This window comes from Paramormyrops kingsleyae, chromosome 25 (assembly GCF_048594095.1).
Source record: "Paramormyrops kingsleyae isolate MSU_618 chromosome 25, PKINGS_0.4, whole genome shotgun sequence".
Classification (NCBI taxonomy): domain Eukaryota; kingdom Metazoa; phylum Chordata; class Actinopteri; order Osteoglossiformes; family Mormyridae; genus Paramormyrops; species Paramormyrops kingsleyae.
Window position 1 is genome coordinate 1703653 of NC_132821.1, and position 22328 is coordinate 1725980.

At 45.1% G+C, this 22328-nt stretch overlaps 1 protein-coding gene across 2 annotated transcripts in view; it reads left to right on the forward strand.

Annotated features, from left to right (window-relative positions):
- Nucleotides 1-22328, forward strand: part of LOC111833176 (phospholipid-transporting ATPase IA) — a 127624-nt gene that overhangs the window by 24800 nt on the left and 80496 nt on the right. For both annotated transcript variants that reach the window (XM_023791154.2, XM_023791155.2), the window contains exons 3-4: nucleotides 5793-5892; nucleotides 18465-18563. In XM_023791154.2, coding sequence (XP_023646922.1) covers nucleotides 5793-5892; nucleotides 18465-18563 — 199 coding nt within the window. The remainder of the gene's footprint in view (nucleotides 1-5792; nucleotides 5893-18464; nucleotides 18564-22328) is intronic.

Below are 22328 nucleotides of genomic sequence, written 5' to 3' on the forward strand. Positions count from 1 at the left end.
TCCCATCATTACTCTCGGTTGATTTAGGCCTTTGGTAATGAAGGTTTTGTATAGAGTCAGTTAAACCGGTTTAAAACGTTGATGGTAATTGTGTCGTGCGCCCGAATCTAGTCTGTGGGTCCATGTCATTTGAGCTCTGTTTTAGTGGACGCTGTTTATTGCTTTGCGGTGTAAATAGCACTTCCAGGCAAACCCAGACAAGGTTTTGGGCTCATATCAGGCGTATTTAGAGTATGGACAATGCAAGCAGTTCATGAAACTGAACTGAATGCTATGTGTCAAAAGCAAAACCCCTTCTAGGAGATTAGCATGTACTGTTCATGTACTTTCAAATGCAATTCTTTTTTGAAAGCTATTTTCTTTTTCTATTCACATTTACAAGTAAAATGGGTTTTGTAAGCCGGTCAAAATGTAGCATTTTATTTAGTTTTTTCCTTGAACCTGAGAGACGCAGGTTGTTACCCCAGTGCTGTCGAGTGGCTGTAATTACACTACAATCATTTAAGTGCTAACACAGAAAGATGGGGCCCATCTGTGCTGCTATCATTCGAGTCGCACCCTGAGCGACGGCCTGACAGGAAGTGGAAAGCCTGTTCTGGTACGATCTGTCCTCTTGGGCAGCCTAAAAAACATCTGGGACAGTGAGGTTGTCACCTACCAGATTTTTTTGTCACTGAGGTCACATGCCACATGCTGTCATCATGCTAGCACTTTTATAATTTTGCAGCCATTGCACCATGTCTGATTTGATTAGTGGGGATATGTTTTCCGTAGAAAATTTACCTATACAATATAAGCCTTTACTTAGTCACAATGTATTGCATCCCTGTTGTCACATGACTGCTTTGCTCCCTCGCTATTGGCTGGCTATAGTTTTCTGAGGTCAGGTGATCAATATAGAATGATGTATGCACACAGGTCCCCAGATTCCTGCTGTCAGCTCGCTGGGTGACATTCAAAGCTCAGCTTTGACTTAATCCTTCACAGTAACAGGGAGGCTGTCAGTTGCCTGCATATAAAAGCGATTTGCTCCACCTAAAATATGCGCAGTGAAGATTTGTTTTGGCTTCTAGAGCAAGACGTGTTTACACCTAGGGGTTTAAATTATAGCCTTGTAAGGATCTCTGTGCAGCATGCTGATACAATGATAAAGCAGTTCAATTTGACATGGCACAACAAAGGACTCTATTTGTTTTCTGCTAAGATTTGCAACCATGCATTGGCAAACATTGATATGCGTCAATACACACCCTTGGCATGACACCATTATGAATCAATGTATTATTATCAGCAAATGAATTATTACAGATGTACAGTGCTCACAGACAAATTTTAGGAAGCTTGCTTAATTCAGTAAAAATATTGCAAATATTGATTTTATAACTTTTTAAGTTATAAATATAAAAATATTACTTTATTTGTGTACAATTTTATTTGTGAGTGTATGGCAAGAACAAAACTGATTTAGTCAAAAAAATATGACCGTAAAAAAAAGGAAAAGTCGAGTGTAGAAAATATATGTAGATGTGTTAAATGTTACTTTCCAGTGGACTTTCATTTTGGAACCAATAAATTTGCAACATTTTTACAGAATTATGCAAGCGTCCCAAGACTTTCTGTGAGTGCCATGTTTACAAGCTAGATCATGATCATTTAATTGAAAGGGGCCAAGTCCAATGACGTTTATTTGCTGTGTAAGACTGGTTAAGAGAACAGCATAGACGTACGGGTCAGTGCAAGAATCCAGCACGTTACCTTGTAGCTAGAGTGTAGGGTGCCGGCAGGAACCCTGCAGCAGTTGGGGTTAAGGGCTTTGCCCCAGGAACCAACAGTGATGGGATTACGACCCTTCACAGGATACAACCTTCTGGACACAAACATGGGTTCTTAACCTGCTGAGCTACACACCCTCTCACAGCACATTGTGTCTTAGCAGTGAGAACATGCAGTGATAAAAAGGACACTGTGGTCCTCCTGAAGAATACTTTGCTCACCATAAGTTTGTATATCTATGTCCGTACACTTTACTACAGTGTGCTTAATCGGAGTTAGCAGTGAAACTTCATACCCTCAGTACGTAACTTTTTGTGGAGCTGGTAAGTCTTAAAATGTAAGTTTATAATAGTTATGTTTGGGAAACGTTTTACAGTTAACCTGGCTCTGGCAAAACGATAATTTGGAAGCCATGAAATGGGGGCCACATATGGGTTCCAGGCATGAGGTTATGAATCGAGGCTAAGATTCATCTATTCACCATTTCTACTAATTGTGGCATCCTTCAGAGAATCACCAATATAGTACTGAGCTTCTAAGAAGCAGTATCAATTATGAATTTGATAAACATGTGTACATACATTGCTGTGGTACCAGTTCAGGTGCAAACAGTAAACAGGTCCAGATGAATTAGATCTTTTATCTGGCTTGTGAGTGTGACATTTATATGTTTTGAGAAAATAGGGTCAGCCAGTCCCTGCAGCAATTGGAGCCTAAGGGCCTTTCTCCAGGGCCCAATGGTGAAATTATTCTGCTGATGCTGAGATCTTTGGCAATCCAAGGTAAAGACGGCAGGGCTCAGGATAATGCAGGATGCTCCGGCCCGCCTATCAGGCCCAGTCCCTCCTCGCCCCCTGTGCCTCTCCCTCTCACATCACACTGAACGCTTACCTGTGGCCCCCCCGTGCTGCCACGTCTCGTTTCCAGCACGCTGCTGATGTCTCTGTGGTCGTGCCATCACGTAAAGTACATCTGAATAATGGAGGACCCTCCTATCATTCTAATTAAAGATGGGAAGTGATAACGGTGCCCCCTAGCTTTCATTAAGTGCGTCACGGCATAGACGCCGAGGGCTTGTGCAGTGGTGACCACATTAAGGGTTCGAATGACGAATGTGGGCCAGTAGGTCAGCAGGTATAAGTGGGCTGACTGGGAAATGTGGGACCCTGCATAAAGCTGATGTAAACACCCCCCACCCTCACGTGACACTGATGATGATCAACATCCATTAACATTGGTGCCCGACTGTACATCAATGCACAGTTTGCCTGCCTTCTGGAGGAGCAGTGAGTCATTCACTGTGTGTGCCTTTCAGCCAGCCAGGGATACCCCGGGGTGTGCCGTCCCAGCAGGGGACGTGGGGGAGGGATCGCCGCATGCTTGAGTGCTCCGCCGCTGAGTCTTAATGACCAATCCGTGTGTGTCTGTCTGTGTGGGTGTCTGCGTCTGTGTGTCAGAGGTGGAAATTTCAGGCCCAGAAAGTAAAAATCCAGTCCCAAGATTTCGCTTCAACCAAGCAACTGAGTACTCTGTGTCTGTGACTCTTTATGCTCAAATGGTTGGTTGAAACAAAATCTTGGACTGGATTTTTACTTACTGGACCTGAAATTTTGGGAAATGGTGGGTGTGTGTGGGGTCATGTTTACATTACATTTTGGGGACCACATGTCCCCACAATGCGATGATAACCTGTTATTTTGCCCTTGTGGGGTCATTATTTTGGTCCCCCTCTAAAAATGGCAGAAGTCTTAAGTATTTTATTTGGTTACTTATGATTAAGGTTAAGACTGGATACAGATTAAGGTTGTCATTGCTGGGATTACAGTTTTGTCCATAGAAATGAATGGATGGTCCCCACAAAGATCTGAGTACAGGTGCGTGCGTGTGCGTGTGCGTGTGCGTGTGCGTGTGCGTGTGCTCGTGGTCCAGGTATACCTTACCTTGTGGGACCAAATGTCCCCACAATATGATGAATACCTGTTTTTTTACCTTATGGGGACTAGTTTCCTGTATTTTGTTTGGTTACTTATGGTTATAGTTAGGGATGGGTAGGGATTAAGGTTGTCATAGTTAGCATTAGCATTTTTCCTATAGAAATGAATGAGCGGCCCCAAAAAAGATATGATTACACGACTGTAAGTGTGTGTGTGTGTGTGTGTGTGTCTCTCTGTGTCTTCAGATGAAATGGAGGGGCGTGCACATAGTGTTTGGTTGTTGCCCCCCCTTGGTGACGTATGTGTGTGCACACGCATGTGCTCCTTTGCCCGTCCCGCTGTGAATGTGTGCCGTGAGCCAGCCTCCCTTATCTCGCCCTTTGTTCCACGTGATCGCCCTGGGATCACTCTGGCCGGAGCGGATTGGGCAGGTGTTCAGCGTTAGTGGAGAGAGATGTACGTGTTATGTCTTTATAAGCCAGGCCATTATAAATCGAAGGCCACGGATGACAGCCGCTCCCCTCCCACTTCTACAGTACACTGCTCTCTGCCTCTCAGCTCTGCATTCTTATCATTTGTGACTGTAATCCTTTTTGTTCATCCACATATTTTTGTTATCTCCCACCCCCATAAATAGACTGAATGGGATCGTGAAACTGACAGTTTTCTTGGATCTTTCTTGATTCTTGGTTCTGATCTTATTGGACTGAGCCTTAGTTCTGGGGGTGACCACGTAGCTATGGATTCACCTTTTACCCTGTGGCCTCTATTTCTTAGCCAATCAAAGCCATTGGCCCAACCCGATATGTGACTGGAGCTGTCTGATCTGAAGTGATGGGTCCAATGCTTCATTATTTAGTAATAATGTGTTTAACAATCTGGGGCCTTTGTTACTTGATTTTGCACATGTGAGCCAGAACCGTGGCCAATCAAACTGCTGCATATCATTAGCCCCACCCCTTGATCAGTGAAGCAGCAGTGTGGAGATCAGATAGTGGGCGATAGTGAGAAATGATCTCATTACAGGCTGAATAAGCAGGACTTGGTGTCTCGGAGGGAAACTGACACAGACACAGATGCTGCTGACGTCTGCTTGCTTTCTCTTCTTTGATTCCAACATTGATAAGCCTTTTTTTCTATCTAAATACCGTGACTACACTACAAAAAATATTCCAAGTACAATTCACTCTGATAAAGTTATTTAAATAGTGATTTAAACCTTTCTGCAGGTAGGCTATAACAACGTCAATGTGCCCTTTATGGTGAAATATGTATTTTATGGATCGCAACATTTAAGCAATAAATAATTCATTATACACAGAATGCTGTTTATATTTGAGAAAGTTTTTTTGCACTTTCAGTTTCTGCTTTTTCAGTTCGCAATGCATTATGCTGTAATGTTAATGTCATGTTAAATAGGCTGCATATTTTTCCAGAGGAAGTGTGGGTACACGACGGCTTACCCCCTGCCATTGTAAGCAGCAGGTTTACAGTACTGTGCAAAAGTCTTAAACAGCCAAAGCAAATGATGTGTAAATGATCTTTATGTTAAACTATGCTATTATGCCTGTCAAAGTGTGTTAGCTTAGCCATCCCCAAATCTCTGCTGCAATCAAACCCTTATTTCCAGCAACCATGCAGTACACCCATGTATTTTTTGACTAGAGCACTATCACGTATCACATAGCTGATAAATATCTCATTGATTTTTTTAACTAATTAGATTGATTAATTAAGTAAGCTGGTGGTGAAATTGAATAAATGCATGGAACGGCAGAGGTGCCCCTGAGGAGAGGTGTGGGAGCTGAAGCCGTGTTCCTCCAGCCATCCAACTACATAGATATCAGTCACTTTTTGGAGAACAGAAGAAATTTTTACTAGTTTTTATTGTGTTACTCTTTCCTTGCCTGTGTTCTAATTTGTTTTTTTTGTTCTGAGCAACTGTCTACTTACTCTCCAGATAAACAGCTTTAAGCATTTCTTTTGTCTGCCGAAGACTTTTGCTCAGTACTGTATGTTCTGGGCTCTTAGACATGGACTCCTGTCGTATGTATGGGTCTAACAGATTGTCCCCTTCATTTCTAGCACGGCAAAATACAACGTGCTCACATTTTTGCCACGCTTCCTCTACTCCCAGTTCCGGAGGGCAGCCAACTCCTTCTTCCTCTTCATTGCGCTCCTGCAGGTAAGCGCGTACAGCCGGGTCGGCGGCATCCTGTCGTTTGAGGAGGCACTCTGACTGCTGGGCACAGTGGATTACCCACCAACTGCAGTAGCCTTCCTGTATATCTCAGCTGCTGTCATTCGCTGTTTGTGGAAAACTGGCACCATTCCGCTACCAGGTGACCCAGTAATAATAATACTGGAGTAATGTGGGAGGGATTAATCAGCTATGGCATCTCAGCTGCTTTCTACTGCAGAGTAACATTGCTGCAGTAGAAGGTACTGTGGTGATGCTGGTTGCTACCATTGATGTCATATTGGTCCTCCAGTTGGTGCATAGCTCAATAGAGGCCAAACCCACAGCAGAAAAGTTATTAAATTGGATAAGATTAATTGTGAAAAATATGAAAACACAAACAGTTCCTCAAAGCAGAGATGCGTTTCAACTTAAAGCGGTTTGTGGGGTCATTAGGGTGAATACCTTGAGGTCACATGGTCCCAATGGTAAGAATGTATCACAGGTTCAAGAAACGAACATCTTCTGAACCTTTAGCCCCCAAGACTCCACTCTCAACAAATCTGTATTTTCACTTTTATTAACAAAAATGGCTGTTTTAAATATATCCAAGAAATAAAAATATTTATATTAGTGCTGTCAAATGATTAAAATTTTTAATCAGATTAATCACAGGGTTCCTGTGGATTAATTTTGATTAATCATGAGTAAATATCATTCATTTTTAATCTATATTAATCACATTTAATTTTGCATGAGCAAACAGACTCAAGAAAAAAGGGAATATATATGCACTTAACATGTTTATTGAACATCTTGAACATGAGTCGGATGCATTCCATCTGCCACAGAAGTGCAATACCATGGACCCATATCAAAAAGCAAGATTTTTTGCTTAGTCGGACAACTTGTCGAATTTAAGGTACCTCAGTTTTAATGGTGTTTATCTTCGTTCGCTTACAATTAGCATGAACTACCGTAAATCCGACAAATAATCCAACTAATCATGAAGACCAATTCTAGCCCGGTTAATTGCCATTGTTAGCAATATCAGTTGATAACACATTACGTGCGGTGCTTTACATATAAAACTCCGCAGCAACACATCCACAGATAAGTTGGACGGTATAACGTGTGCGACCGATTTAATGAGCCACAAATGAGAAGTAGTGCTTAAACAGTATAAGACTACAACTTTCCCTTCTGTTGATAAAGGGCGCAGCCATCTTGGATTCTGAACTCGGGATCCTCTGTGCTGCTCTGAGATGTCCGAGAAACGGGAGCGCATGTAGTCACTTCCGGCTTCAAAACTCCGGAATCCGACTCGGAATACAAGTTCCGAGGGGAAATGGAACGCACTAAAACTACCCGAAATGGGTTGACAGAGACATTTCAGTGATTTTGAATCATTCTGCGCTGCAGATGGGTTAATTGCGTTAAAAATTTTAACCAGATTAATCATGATCATGGATTAATCCGCGTTAACCAGTTAATTTTGACAGCCCTAATTTATATACATTTAACCCTCTGGAGTCTGAGGCCTCTCAGCTACTTTTGAGGTAGTCTGACATGCCTCGGCAATTTTAAATATTTCACTTATCTACAAAACATTTATCCCAAGCATATACTTATCAAAAACCTATTGTCAGAGGTGCTGAGAAATTGTAAAAAAATCACATTATAAACGTTTCTAGCCATTCGAGCTCTGAGGCATTAAGGGGTAAGGTACACAGGTAAATTAGACAATGAAATTTCAAATGGTTTGATTACTAAAGTGTTGGAACTTTTAGAGTGACACTATATTTTTCAAGTCAGAGTCAGAGACCTACACAATGAACATTGATGAGATAGGTGTCACCACACCTGTAATAGCTTGCATACTGTCAATGGGCCATCAGTCTGGAATGTCACTGTCACTGCCCCCCATACTCATCAGCCTGGGATGTCACTGTCACTGCCCCCCATACTCATCAGCCTGGGATGTCACTGTCACTGCCCCCCACACCCATCAGCCTGGGATGTCACTGTCACTGCCCCCCACACCCATCAGCCTGGGATGTCACTGTCACTGCCCCCCACACCCATCAGCCTGGGATGTCACTGTCACTGCCCCCCACACCCATCAGTCTGGAAAGGTAGTGTGAACTTTAAGAGAAGAAGAGACAAGAGTAGCCTTTATACAGTTTCTAACATGCAACAGATTAAACGTTGATGAATATAAACTGCAATCACATGATATTACTGGAATAATACATGAATAATAGAACAATAAATTGTCAGTCCTGATCAGGATGCCAAGCTTCAAAACAGTCTTTGTCTGGTTGAAGACAAACGTGCACGTTGCATTCTTTGCACTTCCAAGGGGTTTTTGTATGTATAATAATAATTGTAGTGCCGGTAACATGGCTCCGCATAGCAGAGCCTATTAGCATGTCTGACATGCTTGCCTGCCGTGTACACAGCCTGTTTGTATTTGCCGTAAATTCTTTGGTTTAGATAAGTGTGTTTACCTGTGTGTGCCCCGATCTGTGCAGGTTACTCACGTGTTTCCGTGTTCTGTGTAAGTAGTGATCATGTGTGTACCATACAGTCCAGTGTCAGACCTTGTGTGTCTCCGCTATATGCGATGGGGATATGGTTATTTGTGTGCGGCCCCTTCATGAGCTATGATAAATATGCACGTCTAGTCACCAGACACAGAGGATGCCTCATAGACACATTATGGCGTCGTACCATGTTCAGCGATGCATCTCGGTTCTGCATTACCACAGATGACCGTTGCATAACTGGAAAAGAAATGGAACCTATAATCAAAGTAAAAATGGTAGATTACCTGGATTCAAATAACATTCTGAGGCATAGCCAACATTGATTTAGGAGAGGAAAGATCCTGTTTAACTAATTTACTTGAGCTCTTTGAGGAAGCTACAAGAGAAATTAATCACAAAAAGGCCTACGATGTGATCTACTTAGATTTCCAGAAGGCCTTTGATGTTGTCCCCCACAAATGGCTTGCTAAAGCTCAAAGCTGCAGGGATTTTAGGAACTGTAGCAGCTTGGATCGAAAACTGGTTAACAGACAGGAAGCAGTGAGTAGTTATTAGAGGCACAATGTCACGTGGGCCTGCATTCATAGTGGGGTACCGCAGGGTTCAATTTTAGGACCACTATTGTTCCTAATTTACATTAATTACATTGACACCAATACATACAGTAAACTGGTTAAATTTGCAGATGACACCAAGGTGGGTGGTGTATCAGATACTGATCTAGCAGCACAGAGGCTACAATGGGATCTTGATTTAATTAGTGACTGGGCTGAAACCTGGCGGATGAAATTTAACACAGATAAATGTAAGGTAATTCATGCAGGGAGCAGAAATATAAAGTACAGATATTTTATGGGTTCCACTGAAATAAAGATAGCTGATTACGAGAAAGATCTCGGTGTGTATGTTGATGCTTCCATGTCCCACTCTCGCCAGTGTGGGGAAGCAATAAAAAAGGCAAACAGAATGTTGGGTTATATCTCTAGGTATGTGAAGTTTAAGTCAAGGGAGGTGATGCTACGATTATATAATTCCTCGGTAAGACCCCACCTAGAATATTGTGTGCAGGTTTGGTCACCATACCTTAAGAAGGACATTGCTGCCTTGGAAAGGGTGCAACGTAGAGCTACGAGAATGATTCCTGGTCTTAGAGGAATGTCTTATGAGGAGAGGTTAGCTGAGCTGAATCTGTTCAGCCTTGAGCAAAGAAGACTAAGGGGGGACATGATCCAGGTCTATAAGATTCTAACGGGTCTGGATGCTGTTCAGCCAAATAGTTACTTTAATATTAGTTCAAATACAAGAAACCGTGGCCATAGGTGGAGATTTTAACACTCTGGGGTCGGCGAACCTGCCGGCGGGATCTGACAGAAATTTCGCCAAACCGTTTCAATAACTCTGCGAGTTTTTGTCATATACACATTTAAAGAACACCCTCAGAAACCTTGGACGGTCTACTTTTCAAATATATAGAGATAGAAACTAAATATATTTGTACAGCTTCGTGATACGAATAGAAAGAACAAGAGTGATTGACTTAAGCGTCTGCGTCTCGAAGCAGCTCTGATCGCCCACCGACAGTTAGTATTGGGTAAAGAAATATGTGAATATGCCCATTGTGTTTGAAATTACCCAGACATGTGCTCTTGTTTGTGTTTACACTGATGGGCTACAATATAGCACACGGATACGTCTCTACTGCTGAAGCTTTGCGCCAGTGTTGCCACTTTCAGCAGCGAATCTCATACCTGTGTTCATGGCTCAGTGGGCTAAGCCTGTATGCCTGTAATTATACGGTCGCCAGTTCATCCATCCATTTTCCAACCTGCTTATCCTACTGGGTCACGGGGGGGTCCGGAGCCTATCCCGGAAGCAATGGGCACGAGGCAGGGAACAATCCTGGACGGGGGGCCAGCCTATAGCAGGGCACACTCACACACCATTCACTCACACCTATGGGCAATTTAGTAACTCCAAATAGCCTCAGCATGTCTTAGGAAACCAGAGTGCCCAGAGGAAACCCCACGATGACACGGGGAGAACATGCAAACTCCATACACATGTAATTCAGGCATAGACTGGAACCCAGGTCCCAGAGGTGTGAGGCAACAGTGCTAACCACTGCACCACCATGTCGCCCCCGGTTGCCATTTCAAACCCAGCCTATTTAGAATGTGAATAGCGATCTTCAGCTGAGAGTGGTACTACACGCCCCCGATGCAGGTAAAACAAAGAAAGGTGACGCGGTTTGCTTTTTTGCCAATTTAACCTAATTTTAAAAACTTTAATACTTCCGACAATGGAAGTTTTGAAAAGAAGACAGATTATGGATTTAGTCAGTGTTTTTTTTCATGATTCTACATAATGATTTCAGTGACATATAAACTGAAATACACGAGAAAGATACGCGGTCGACGATGCCCTCGTCCCCAGAGCGTTAATAATAGTGAATTATTTTATTTCCGTTAACTCTGCATAGGCACTCATCATATTTATATGGTCACAATTTTTTATTTTTCATTCCATCTACCAATAAACTGTGAAAAGGATTTTATTGTTGCTACTTTTCTTGCGTTTCAAACTGCCTTTCCAAAGTGATGGGTGTGGGGTGCAGTGACATTCCAGACTGATGGGCCATTGACAGCATGCAAACTACTACAGGCGTGGGGACACCTATCCAATCAATATTCATTGTGCAGGACACTGACTTTGAGAAAAAGAGTGTCACTCTAAAGTTCTAACGCTTTAGTAATCAAACGACATACAATTTCAGAATGTCTCTTTCACCTATGTGTAACCAACCCCTGTGTCTATAAGCTTCAGAGCTCAAAAGTCTTACCTAGAAATGTCTATAATGTGATTTTTTACAATTTCTCAGCATGTCAGAAAATAGGTTTTTGAAAAGTATGTTTAAAGTTGATTTTAACAAAAAATATAATAACATTCTAAGTGGTCTCAGATTATTGGTGCTGAGTTTGTGCTGAATAAAAGCACATGTAACATCCATCCATCCATCCATTTACTTCCGCTTATCCGAGGTCGGGTCGCGGGGGCAGCAGTCTCAGCAGGGAAACCCAGACTTCCCTCTCCCCGGCCACTTCCTCCAGCTCCTCTGGGGGGATCCCGAGGCGTTCCCAGGCCAGCCGAGAGACATAGTCCCTCCAGCGTGTCCTGGGTCTTCCCCGGGACCTCCTCCCAGTGGGACATGCCTGGAACACCTCACCAGGGAGGCGTCCAGGAGGCATCCTAAGCAGATGCCCGAGCCACCTCATCTGGCTCCTCTCAATGCGGAGGAGCAGCGGCTCTACTCCGAGTCCCTCTCGAATGACCGAGCTCCTCCCCCTATCTCTAAGGGAGAGCCCAGCCACCCTGCGGAGGAAACTCATTTCGGCCGCTTGCACTCGCGATCTCGTTCTTTCGGTCACTACCCACAGCTCGTGACCATAGGTGAGGGTAGGAACGTAGATCGACTGGTAAATCGAGAGCTTTGCCTTTTGGCTCAGCTCCTTCTTCACCACGACAGACCGATGCAGCGCCCGCATCACTGCTGATGCCGCACCGATCCGCCTGTCGATCTCCCGCTCCATCCTTCCCTCACTCATGAACAAGACCCCGAGATACTCAAACTCCTCCACTTGGGGAAGGACCTCCTCCCCGACCTGGAGAGAGCACTCCACCCTTTTCCGGCTGAGGACCATGGTCTCGGATTTGGAGGTGCTGATTTTCATTCCAGCCGCTTCACACTCGGCTGAGGCCAACAGAACCACATCATCTGCAAAAAGCAGAGACCTAATCCTGAGGTCACCAAACCGGACACCCTCAACGCCCTGGCTGCACCTAGAAATTCTGTCCATAAAGGTTATGAGCAGAATCGGTGATAAAGGGCAGCTCTGGCGGAGTCCAACCCTCACCGGGAACGAGTCCGACTTACTGCCGGCAATGTGGACCAAGCTCTGACACCGATCGTACAGGGACCGAACAGCCCTTATAAGGCAGTCTGGCACCCCGTACTCCCGGAGCCCTCCCCACAGGACTCCCCGAGGGACGCGGTCGAATGCCTTCTCCAAGTCCACAAAGCACATGTAGACTGGTTGGGCAAACTCCCACGCACCCTCCAGGACCCTGCCGCGAGTATAGAGCTGGTCCACTGTTCCACGGCCAGGACAAAAACCACACTGCTCCTCCTGAATCCGAGGTTCGACTACACGACGGACCCTCCTCTCCAGCACCCCCGAATAGACCTTACCAGGGAGGCTGAGGAGTGTGATCCCCCTATAGTTGGAACACACCCTCCAGTCTCCCTTCTTAAAGATGGGGACCACCACCCCGGTCTGCCAATCCAGAGGCACCGCCCCCAATGTCCACGCAATGCCGCAGATGCGTGTCAATCAAGACAGCCCCGCAACATCCAGAGCCTTGAGGAACTCCGGGCGGATCTCATCCACCCCCGGGGCCCGGCCACCAAGGAGCTTTTTAACCACCTCAGCAACCTCTGCCCCAGAGATAGGTAAGTCCACCCCCAAGTCCCCAGACTCTGCTTCCTCATTGGAAGGCGTGTCGGTGGGATTGAGGAGGTCTTCGAAGTATTCCTTCCACCGACCCACAACGTCCCGAGCTGAGGTCAGCAGTGCACCATCCCCACCATAAACAGTGTTGATGCTGCACTGCTTTCCCGCCCTGAGACGCCGGATGGAGGACCAGAATCTCCTCGAAGCCGTCCGGAAGTCATTCTCCATGGCCTCGCCAAACTCCTCCCATACCCGAGTTTTTGCCTCAGCGACCGCCGAAGCCGCGTTCCGCTTAGCCTGCCGGTACTCATCAGCTGCTTCCGGAGTCCCACAGCCCAAAAAGGCCCGATAGGACTCCTTCTTCAGCTTGACGGCATCCCTCACCACCGGTGTCCACCAGCGGGTTCGGGGATTGCCGCCACGACAAGCACCGACCACCTTACGGCCACAGCTCCGGTCAGCCGCCTCCACAATGGAGGCGCGGAACATGGCCCATTCGGACTCGACGTCCCCCGCCTCCCCCGGAACATGGGAGAAGTTCTGCCGGAGGTAGGAGTTGAAACTCCCTCTGACTGGGGATTCCGCCAGACGTTCCCAACAGACCCTCACTATACGCTTGGGCCTGCCAGGCCTGGCCAGCCTCCTCTCCAACCAGCAGAGCCAACCCACCACCAGGTAGTGATCAGTTGACAGCTCCGCCCCTCTCTTCACCCGAGTGTCCAAGACATGTGGCCGCAAGTCCGATGACACGACTACAAGGTCGATCATTGAACTGCGGCCTAGGGTGTCCTGGTGCCAAGTGCACATATGAACACCCTTATGCCTGAACATGGTGTTCATTATGGACAATCCGTGACGAGCACAGAAGTCCAACAACAGAACATCACTCGGGTTCAAATCGGGGGGGGCGTTCCTCCCAATCAATGGACGGCCTGGCCAGCTTCCTCTCCAACCAGCAGAGCCAACCCACCACCAGGTAGTGATCAGTTGACAGCTCCGCCCCTCTCTTCACCCGAGTGTCCAAGACATGCGGCCGCAAGTCCGATGACACGACTACAAGGTCGATCATTGAACTGCGGCCTAGGGTGTCCTGGTGCCAAGTGCACATATGAACACCCTTATGCCTGAACATGGTGTTCATTATGGACAATCCGTGACGAGCACAGAAGTCCAACAACAGAACACCACTCGGGTTCAAATCGGGGGGGCCGTTCCTCCCAATCACCCCACTCCAGGTCTCACTGTCATTGCCCACGTGGGCATTGAAGTCCTCCAGCAGAACAAGAGAGTCCCGGGGGGGAGTGCTCTCCAACACCCCTTCCAAGGACTCCAAAAAGGGTGGGTATTCTGAACTGCCGTTTGGCGCATAAGCGCAAACAACAGTCAGGACCCGTCCCCCCACTCGAAGGCGAATGGAGGCTACCCTCTCGTCTACTGCGGTAAACCCCAATGTACAGGCGCCCAGCCAGGGAGCAATAAGTATGCCCACCCCAGCTCGGCGCCTCTCCCCGTGAGCAACTCCAGAGTGGAAGAGTCCAACCCCCTTCGAGGAGACTGGTTCCAGAGCCCAAGCCGTGCGTCGAGGCGAGCCCAACTATATCTAGTCGGAACCTCGCAGCCTCGCGCACCAACTCAGGCTCCTTCCCCACCAGAGAGGTGACATTCCATGTCCCTAGAGCTAGCTTTTGCAGCCGAGGATCGGACCGCCAAGGTCCCCGCCTTTGGCCACTGCCCAGCTCACAACGCACCCGACCCCTATGACCCCTCCTACAGGTGGTGAGCCCATTGGAGGAAGCACATGTAACACTTTGGGATAAATGTTTTTTTATTTTAGGTGAAATATTTTTAAATGTCAAAGCATGTCAGGCTACCCCGAAAGTGGCTGAGAGGCCTCAGACTCTAGAGGGTTCAACTGGATTTCAGGAAGCACTTCTTTACACAGCGTGTAGTTAGAATATGGAATAGTCTTCCTGCTAGTGTAGCGCAAGCTAAAACCCTGGGTTCCTTTAAATCAGAGCTAGATAAGATTTTAACAACTCTGAGCTATTAGTTAAGTTCTCCTCAAACGAGTTTGATGGGCCGAATGGCCTCCTCTCGTTTGTAAATTTCTTATGTTCTTAAGTGTGCGCGTATGACGGCAATGAGCGGAGAGGATCAATCCTGCTAATGTTGTGGAGAGACATGCCGGCATCATGGTGTGGGGAGCCATAGGGTATGACTTCAGGTCATCTCTGTTAGTGATTCTGGGGACCCTGACGGCACAGCGCTACGTTAGTGACGTCCTACGTCTGTGTGTCTTACCGCTACTGAGACAGCACCCTGGTACAATCTTTCAACAAGACAACATCCATCCACACACAGCACGTGTGGCTACGAACTGCCTGCGTCATGTTGAGGTCCTCCCATGGCCAGCCAGGTCCCCCGATCGTTCACCAATTGAACATGTGTGGGATCAGCTCAGACGCCAACTGAGACCCAGTGCCAATCTGCAGGATCTCAAGGGCCATTATAATTATAATCGTTGTGAAACAGTCACATGATTTTTCTCCACATGCAAATTAATTTCATTTCCACTTCTCTGTCTGGGTGCTCAACTTTTTTTGTCACTGAGTATATTTATAAAGACAAGTTTTTACAGTTGCGATAAAAATTCGAAAAAAAGTGACATTTTGTAATTTACAAAGTTACTGCTTAGGCAAATTCGCAGTTATCCATGAATTGAAGTGACGTATTTTTACCACATTACCTCAGTGAAAACTCTCTAACATCACAAAATAAAATGTTGCAGCTCCTCAGAACCCAGACGTGCTGTTGTTTATGGGTGTTTTCACGAGTTTATCATATCATTATCATATGAATAGCGCTATTTGGAAATGGGTGGGCGATCAGCGCTGCTCCGACACTCCGACACTGGAGTCAGTCGCTCTTGTTCTTTTTATTCTCCTTACAAAGCTCTAAAAATACATTTAGTTTCTACTAGGGGTGTAAATCACAGCTTTCCTCGCGATACGATACAATATCGATTCCTTAAGCCAACGGTTCGATTTTTTTTTTGATACCTCAGAAATTCCCTCAATATGATACGATACGATACGATACGATATGATACGATTCGATTCATTTCGATACTGGGGATAGTAGTCGAAATTATGAAATTTCACGCAATCCTTTACATTTCAATGAATTTAAAAAAGGCAAATATAATTATCATTTAATCATATTTTATTGGGAACTGTAAACAAAATCTAGTGTAGTCAAGTATGTCCCATAAATCAAGCAAAAAATAATAATAAGGTAAAAATAAAAACTTTGGATGGATGAGGATTAACATGGTGAATAACTTTTATTTTGAATAAAGTCTTCTCCAGATAAATACAAAAGTGTAACAAAAAGTATAAAAGTATGCCCATAACCCCCCCCCCCCCCCCCGGATTTCCGTCTGCCTGATCCAGATTCTTCGTTCCCTGCTCGCTCGCCCTATGCTGGGATACAACAATTACAAGTAAAATAAAGTGCAATAAAGTCAAATAAAAAACACTGCATGGACAGACATGTAGAATGAGGGAGATCAACAGACTGACAGACTGACTTCTGCAGTGAAACAAGTATGTCAGTGTTCTTCATTGAGAGTTTTTTTATTTTTTATTTTTTTAAAGGAAAAATTAAATGGTCAACGTGTTCAGGAGATTGTGTCCTCTGAGCATAGTGTCCTATGTCACCTGCCGTACTAAACACACGCTCTGAAGGTACGCTAGCTTGCGAGCTACTTATAAATGACCAAGTCAAAATGATCTACCTACTATAAAAATGCAAAACATATATTTATGTATAAAATATTGAGTATTCTTTAATATTTATTATTATTATTATAAATTTCCCTTTGGGATGAATAAAGTATTTTTGAATTGAACTGAGATTTTAGTTCCTTCACCTTTCTCTTTCTCAGCTCGCTTTTCGGAGGGAAGTTAATGTCGTAGTTTTTATGAAATCTGAAAATGCCGCTCCACATTTCCCTTCTTCGGAATAGCAACGGTAGACTGACAGATCAGGCAAACGCACTTCGAATATGACATGGTGGAAAAAAAACAGTCCTCCTCCCATTCCGTATGGAAGTGGCAGGTTTTTGACGACTTACTTGGTCCAGCTCCCCCATTCATTTTTATACCCTTTCTTAAGTTTAGTAGAAATAAATTGGAGGCTAACTAGGGGACTCGGTAGCTTGCAGCAGCTGGTGTGTTTGAACGCGTCATCCATCCTCTATTTTTTATTCCATACGATCTACACACACTACCTTTGCAATCGACCAGTAGGTTGCGATCGACATATTGGGCGTAGACCATGTATACGTCGGAGTGGATCATGAAAACAATACTGGAACAGGCGAGAAAATAAATACGCATGTTTCGATATTTATGCGGTCACATCGATGCATCGGATCGTTTGCTGTTGAATCGATAAATCGATACAAATCGAATGTATTGTTACACCCCTAGTTTCTACCAATATTTATATGAAAAGCAGACCATTCAAGGTTTCTGGGGGTGTTTTTTAAACGTTTCAATGACAAAAACTAGCAGAGTTTTCAAAATGGTTTTGCAAAATTTCTGTTTTATACTGTGGCATAGCCAATTCCAGAGGGTTAAATACATTAGAATTGGAAAATAGATATTTTTACTTAAAATTTGATAAATAGTAATGTATTCTTCAAAACTAAAACAGAAGGTTTAAAAGTATTTAATTAGTAATAAGTATTCAATTACTTCTTTAGTTTGTCTCTTTTGGATTACCATGTTGTTGTTTTTTTGGGAGAGATTGATCTTGCAGGCAACTCTGACAGAAAAAACGATACAGCACAAATGTGTAGGTTCAGGGGGCAATCAGGTGAACTCCCCAGGTATACACCTGAACACCAATCCCTCCATCATTCGAACTGTGGCGACTGCTTTACTCACAAAAACCCTTCAGACTGATCTTTTTTTCCCTCTGAAAAGTAGTTTGAGGAGCCATCACCTAGTCACATGCAAATATCTCAAGCATCCTGAAGAGAGCTGTGCACTGCTGAATCATAAACAGGATGACAGTCCGGATACATATGCAGCTTTTTCTTTCAGCAGCTGCGCACAGATTTGCATTTTCAGACTCTTAGGTTCTGCCGTGCAGCATGACCAATCATCCACACTCGCTTTCAAGGGGTGTCCCAGTGCGCAGAAGAGTGGTACCCTAACATAACATGATGTGTCCTGGGTGGAGTGGCCGTGAGATTTGATACTTCCTGCCCTCCTGGTGTGCTGTCAGCGGACACTTTGGTGATGAAGCCACACGTTTGTGTTGTCACAGACCATTGGCTATTTAATATCCAGGCCTCGCTGGATGCCCTGATGCAGTTGGCACTAACTGGAGGATTAGTGCACCATTCAGTGTAGACAGTCATTCAGTGCGGCTAACCACCAAGTATGGGGTAAGTCCCAAAGAGCCTGTGTTTTATAGCCTTGTACTGATGCTTTTTCGTCTTCCCTCATAGCAAATCCCAGATGTGTCCCCAACTGGCCGTTGGACCACCCTGGTGCCCCTCCTTTTCATACTAGTGGTGGCAGCCGTCAAGGAGGTCATTGAAGACCTGGTAAGGTGCAATCTACCTTTTTGTTGTCCAGAAGTGTTCTGGTAATGTATAGATGTGTTAGAGGTGGAGCCGGAAAAGCCCTTTTTGTCACATGCAACTGGAAGATGTTTTCCCAGCTCAGGTGTCATGTGTTTATTGATGTCTAGCATTACCCTTGGCCTAATCCAATCCAAGCTTACTTGATTTCAGGCTGCTCTTTAACTTGAGCTTTGCTTCTGCAGTGTCCAGCATCAGTCATCCTTGGGAAAGTCTTGCGATACAGAAAGTCGCTATAACACATGACCGGTTCTGTCAGTCTCGTGTCCCCAGCCAGTTTTTTGGTTTATTTGTGGAAGATGGATGAGTTGCATCGCCCCACCAAAAGTGCTTGTCCGTCATGCAAACTTGTAAGGCCGGTGTGACAGGCGGTGAGAAAACTGAGTGACAGATTTTCAGTCTGCCCAGAGTGTCAATGCAGGGGTCGTCATGTGAGAATGGAGCACGGGTTCAACGGGGAGCTTCTCAGCAGTGTACACGAAGCCAGTGGACCCAACAGCCATTGGTGGATGTGGTCACATGACTGCTGGAGGATAGGGACACAGCGACGCAAATTCAGATACACTCATACCACTTAGTAATGCTTATACTTTTTATTTGAACCAACAGGGGCTTCATCCAGTTTTGGTCAAAGTTTGTACAGTTCTATCATATGGTATCTTTGAATGTGATGTATGGCTCAGCAGATTAGGACTCTACCTGTGGTTGGAAGGTCGGCATTTTGAATCTCATAGTCGGCAGGACAGGTGCATCGCTGGGCCGTTGAGGAAGTCGCTCATCCCCCTGAAAATTTGTCTCACGCCAAACTTTATCACCTGTACATGTGTATGTGTATGTCTCAAAGGAGAGTAAGAGAAGATATGTCACAAGAAACATTCCAATGTGTACTAACCTCTTCACATTCATCAATCTGACATTTTCGCGAGTTGGTGGTTCAGTTACACAGGAATATTTGAGGAGCTTGTCGAAACATTACAGAAACTCACAGATGAAGCATAAGCCAAAGACAATACTGAAAATTATTTGAATTACATAAAATCATATAATATATAAATATTACTGATACATAGTATTTGTTAGTGTAAGTGTGTCCTTTCTTAGCTTGGGTACGCCATCCATTTCGGCAAGGAGCCACACTCACATTAGCTGTCTTTGTGACGTGGAATCTCGCATTTCTCGCAGTAACCTTTAGACTTTTCACTGCGTTTATTTTAATAATGAGTCTAAAATGTATTGCTTTCATTGCGTACAGTAGAACTTTCTACATACAGGCACATAATTTAAGTGGTTTGTATATTGTATAAAAAGGTCTAGATAAGAAATGACTAAGTAATTTAACATACAAAGTGTACTACAGTACAATCCTGTTCACAAACTTTTAGTAAATAGACTTGTGTTATCATTCGTGCTAGCCATTTGTTTTGAGTAGAGCTTAGGGACCAAGGTATTCACAAATTTTCAGATTAACCCATATACTTGTGCAAATGGCAAATACAGCATCATTTCATTTCAAAAGGATTATTGTTACCTAAATATAACTAGTATTAATATCCAAATACTTAAGGAGGGTTCCCACTTTTTATAATACTTACAAAACAAAAAAATCCTGCCTTCATAAGCTCAAGTCAAAAAGATGGATGAATATGGTGATAGACTCACATCTGTCCCCTCACTGCACTGAGGCAATGTGCTCTGCACATGCCAGGAGGAGAGTTTCTCATCTTTCAGGTTCTTTTGCGTTACTGCTGTCGCTCTTAAGCAGCGTCCTTCATCCACGAGGTTTGTGATTCGTTGCCGTGGTGAAGGTCAGCAGCAGGTCAGCGCGCACGTAAACACGCCATCCTGTCTGCTGGTGCCTGATGGGTTATGGCGGACATAGTGGTGCCGACTCGGTGTCTGGTAACCAGCACCATCAGGGCTACAGAAAGTACATCTAAGGTGGCTTCGGTTAATGGAAATCATAAGTAGACTCCATCGTCATTGAACAAGCCACTGATTTTTGCAGGTGGAAGCCTTTAATGCAGGTATCCTGAAACTCACTTATCTGTCCGTGTCCCATAGTGCTTTTACAGAAGGCATAGGCAAGCGAAGAGGTTTCAGGGAGTTTGCGATAACAAAGGATGTGCAATGCCTTGTGGGTCGGAAAAGAATGGATACGCGAGGTCAGTTAATCAGTATGATTCCCCCCGCCACTTCTCGCTCGTACAGAAGAGAGGGGGTTCATTTAACTTCCAGGCCTGGGAGAATAACATAATAGTTCTTGAAATTTCAGAAATCCTTACATCCCCCCCACCCCCTGCCTTGCAGAGAAGATGGGCCGCCACATGTTGCCAGCGTTTCATCACTGATACAGGGGGGGTTCACACTCTGCCAAGGAGTTTGGTGGCTGTGTGTGTTTTTACGCAATCTGAGGAGGGGACTGGGGTGGATGGGTGGGTTTCCGTGGCAACGTGTGACTAGAAGCAAGCAGGGAAGCTGCTGCTGGGATGGCATGTTGGCAGGGTTCCTCTTTACTGGGCCCAGTGTCTATGGACCGAAGGCCCAGGCCAGGTCCCTGCTGGGATGCCTCTCTGTCCCAGGCACCAGCTCCAGTGGCCCCAGTGCTCATTGCACTGATGGAAGAAATAAGGCTTCTGAACCCTTAGTGAGTCGGATTTCTTGTCAGATTCTTGGTGTGCCGTCCCTCGCTTGCCGGTTTAATTCACCTCCCTTTGGATAATTTATCATTTCCTGTTGAGTTAAACCGGACATTGATTGACGACCCACTGTAATCCTAGCTACAGCAGGTTATCACACCATGATTCTCCTCCTGTTTTCCCCCAGCTTTCACTTGTTATGATTAAGGCCTTTAGCAGCATGTTAGCCTTTCTGTCTCGGGCCCAGATAGCAGCACATTAGCCGCTCTGCTCCAAGCCCTGTTAGCAGCACGCTAGCAGCTCTGCCCCAAGCCCGGTTAGTGGCACGTTAGCCGCTCTGCCCCAAGCCCGGTTAGCGGCATGTTAGCGACTCTACCCCAAGCCCGGTTAGCGGCACGTTAGCCACTCTGCCACAAGCCCTGTTAGCAACATGTTAGCCACTCTGCTCCAAGCCCTGTTAGCGGCACATTTGCTGCTCTGTCCCAGGCAAGCTGTAAGAATGGCTCATATTGTCCGTGACCTGCAAGAGGGCACGGTGCCACTCCTGTGACTTGCTGCATAGGACTAGGGGTGTGGACACATCTCGATGGCATGGTACGTGCCTCTTATGAATTAGCTATGTAGCGTGGCCAGTCAACAGGCTGCACCCGAGGCAGACAAGCGGAGAGGCAGTCATATGCTCCCTGTACCGCAGGTGCGTGGCTATATTAAATGGAGATGAGAAACCTCGCTTGCTTGGTCATTAATTACTACTGCATTTTTAGCATCGCTTTCATTTTAATGCCCTTTATAAAAGTGTGTCTGTGTGTGTAAGCATACCACGTGTCCTCATTTGACGGCAGCGCCCCAAAACTGGGTATGAGCATTTGTAGTTTTTCATATCTGACTTTTTTAGACATGAATGAAGAATGGACTTTCAGTTTATTTCAGGTTGTTTGCAGAAGGTACAATGATTTTAGTGACCTTTTTCTTGTGCTGCATTTATATCGATTTTTTCCTGCTAGCATACACCATGCTGGTTTTTTATTTTCATTTTCTTTGGTGTGACTTCTGGTCCTGTTTTCTGATGGACTGTCCAGTTTATTGCACTGAT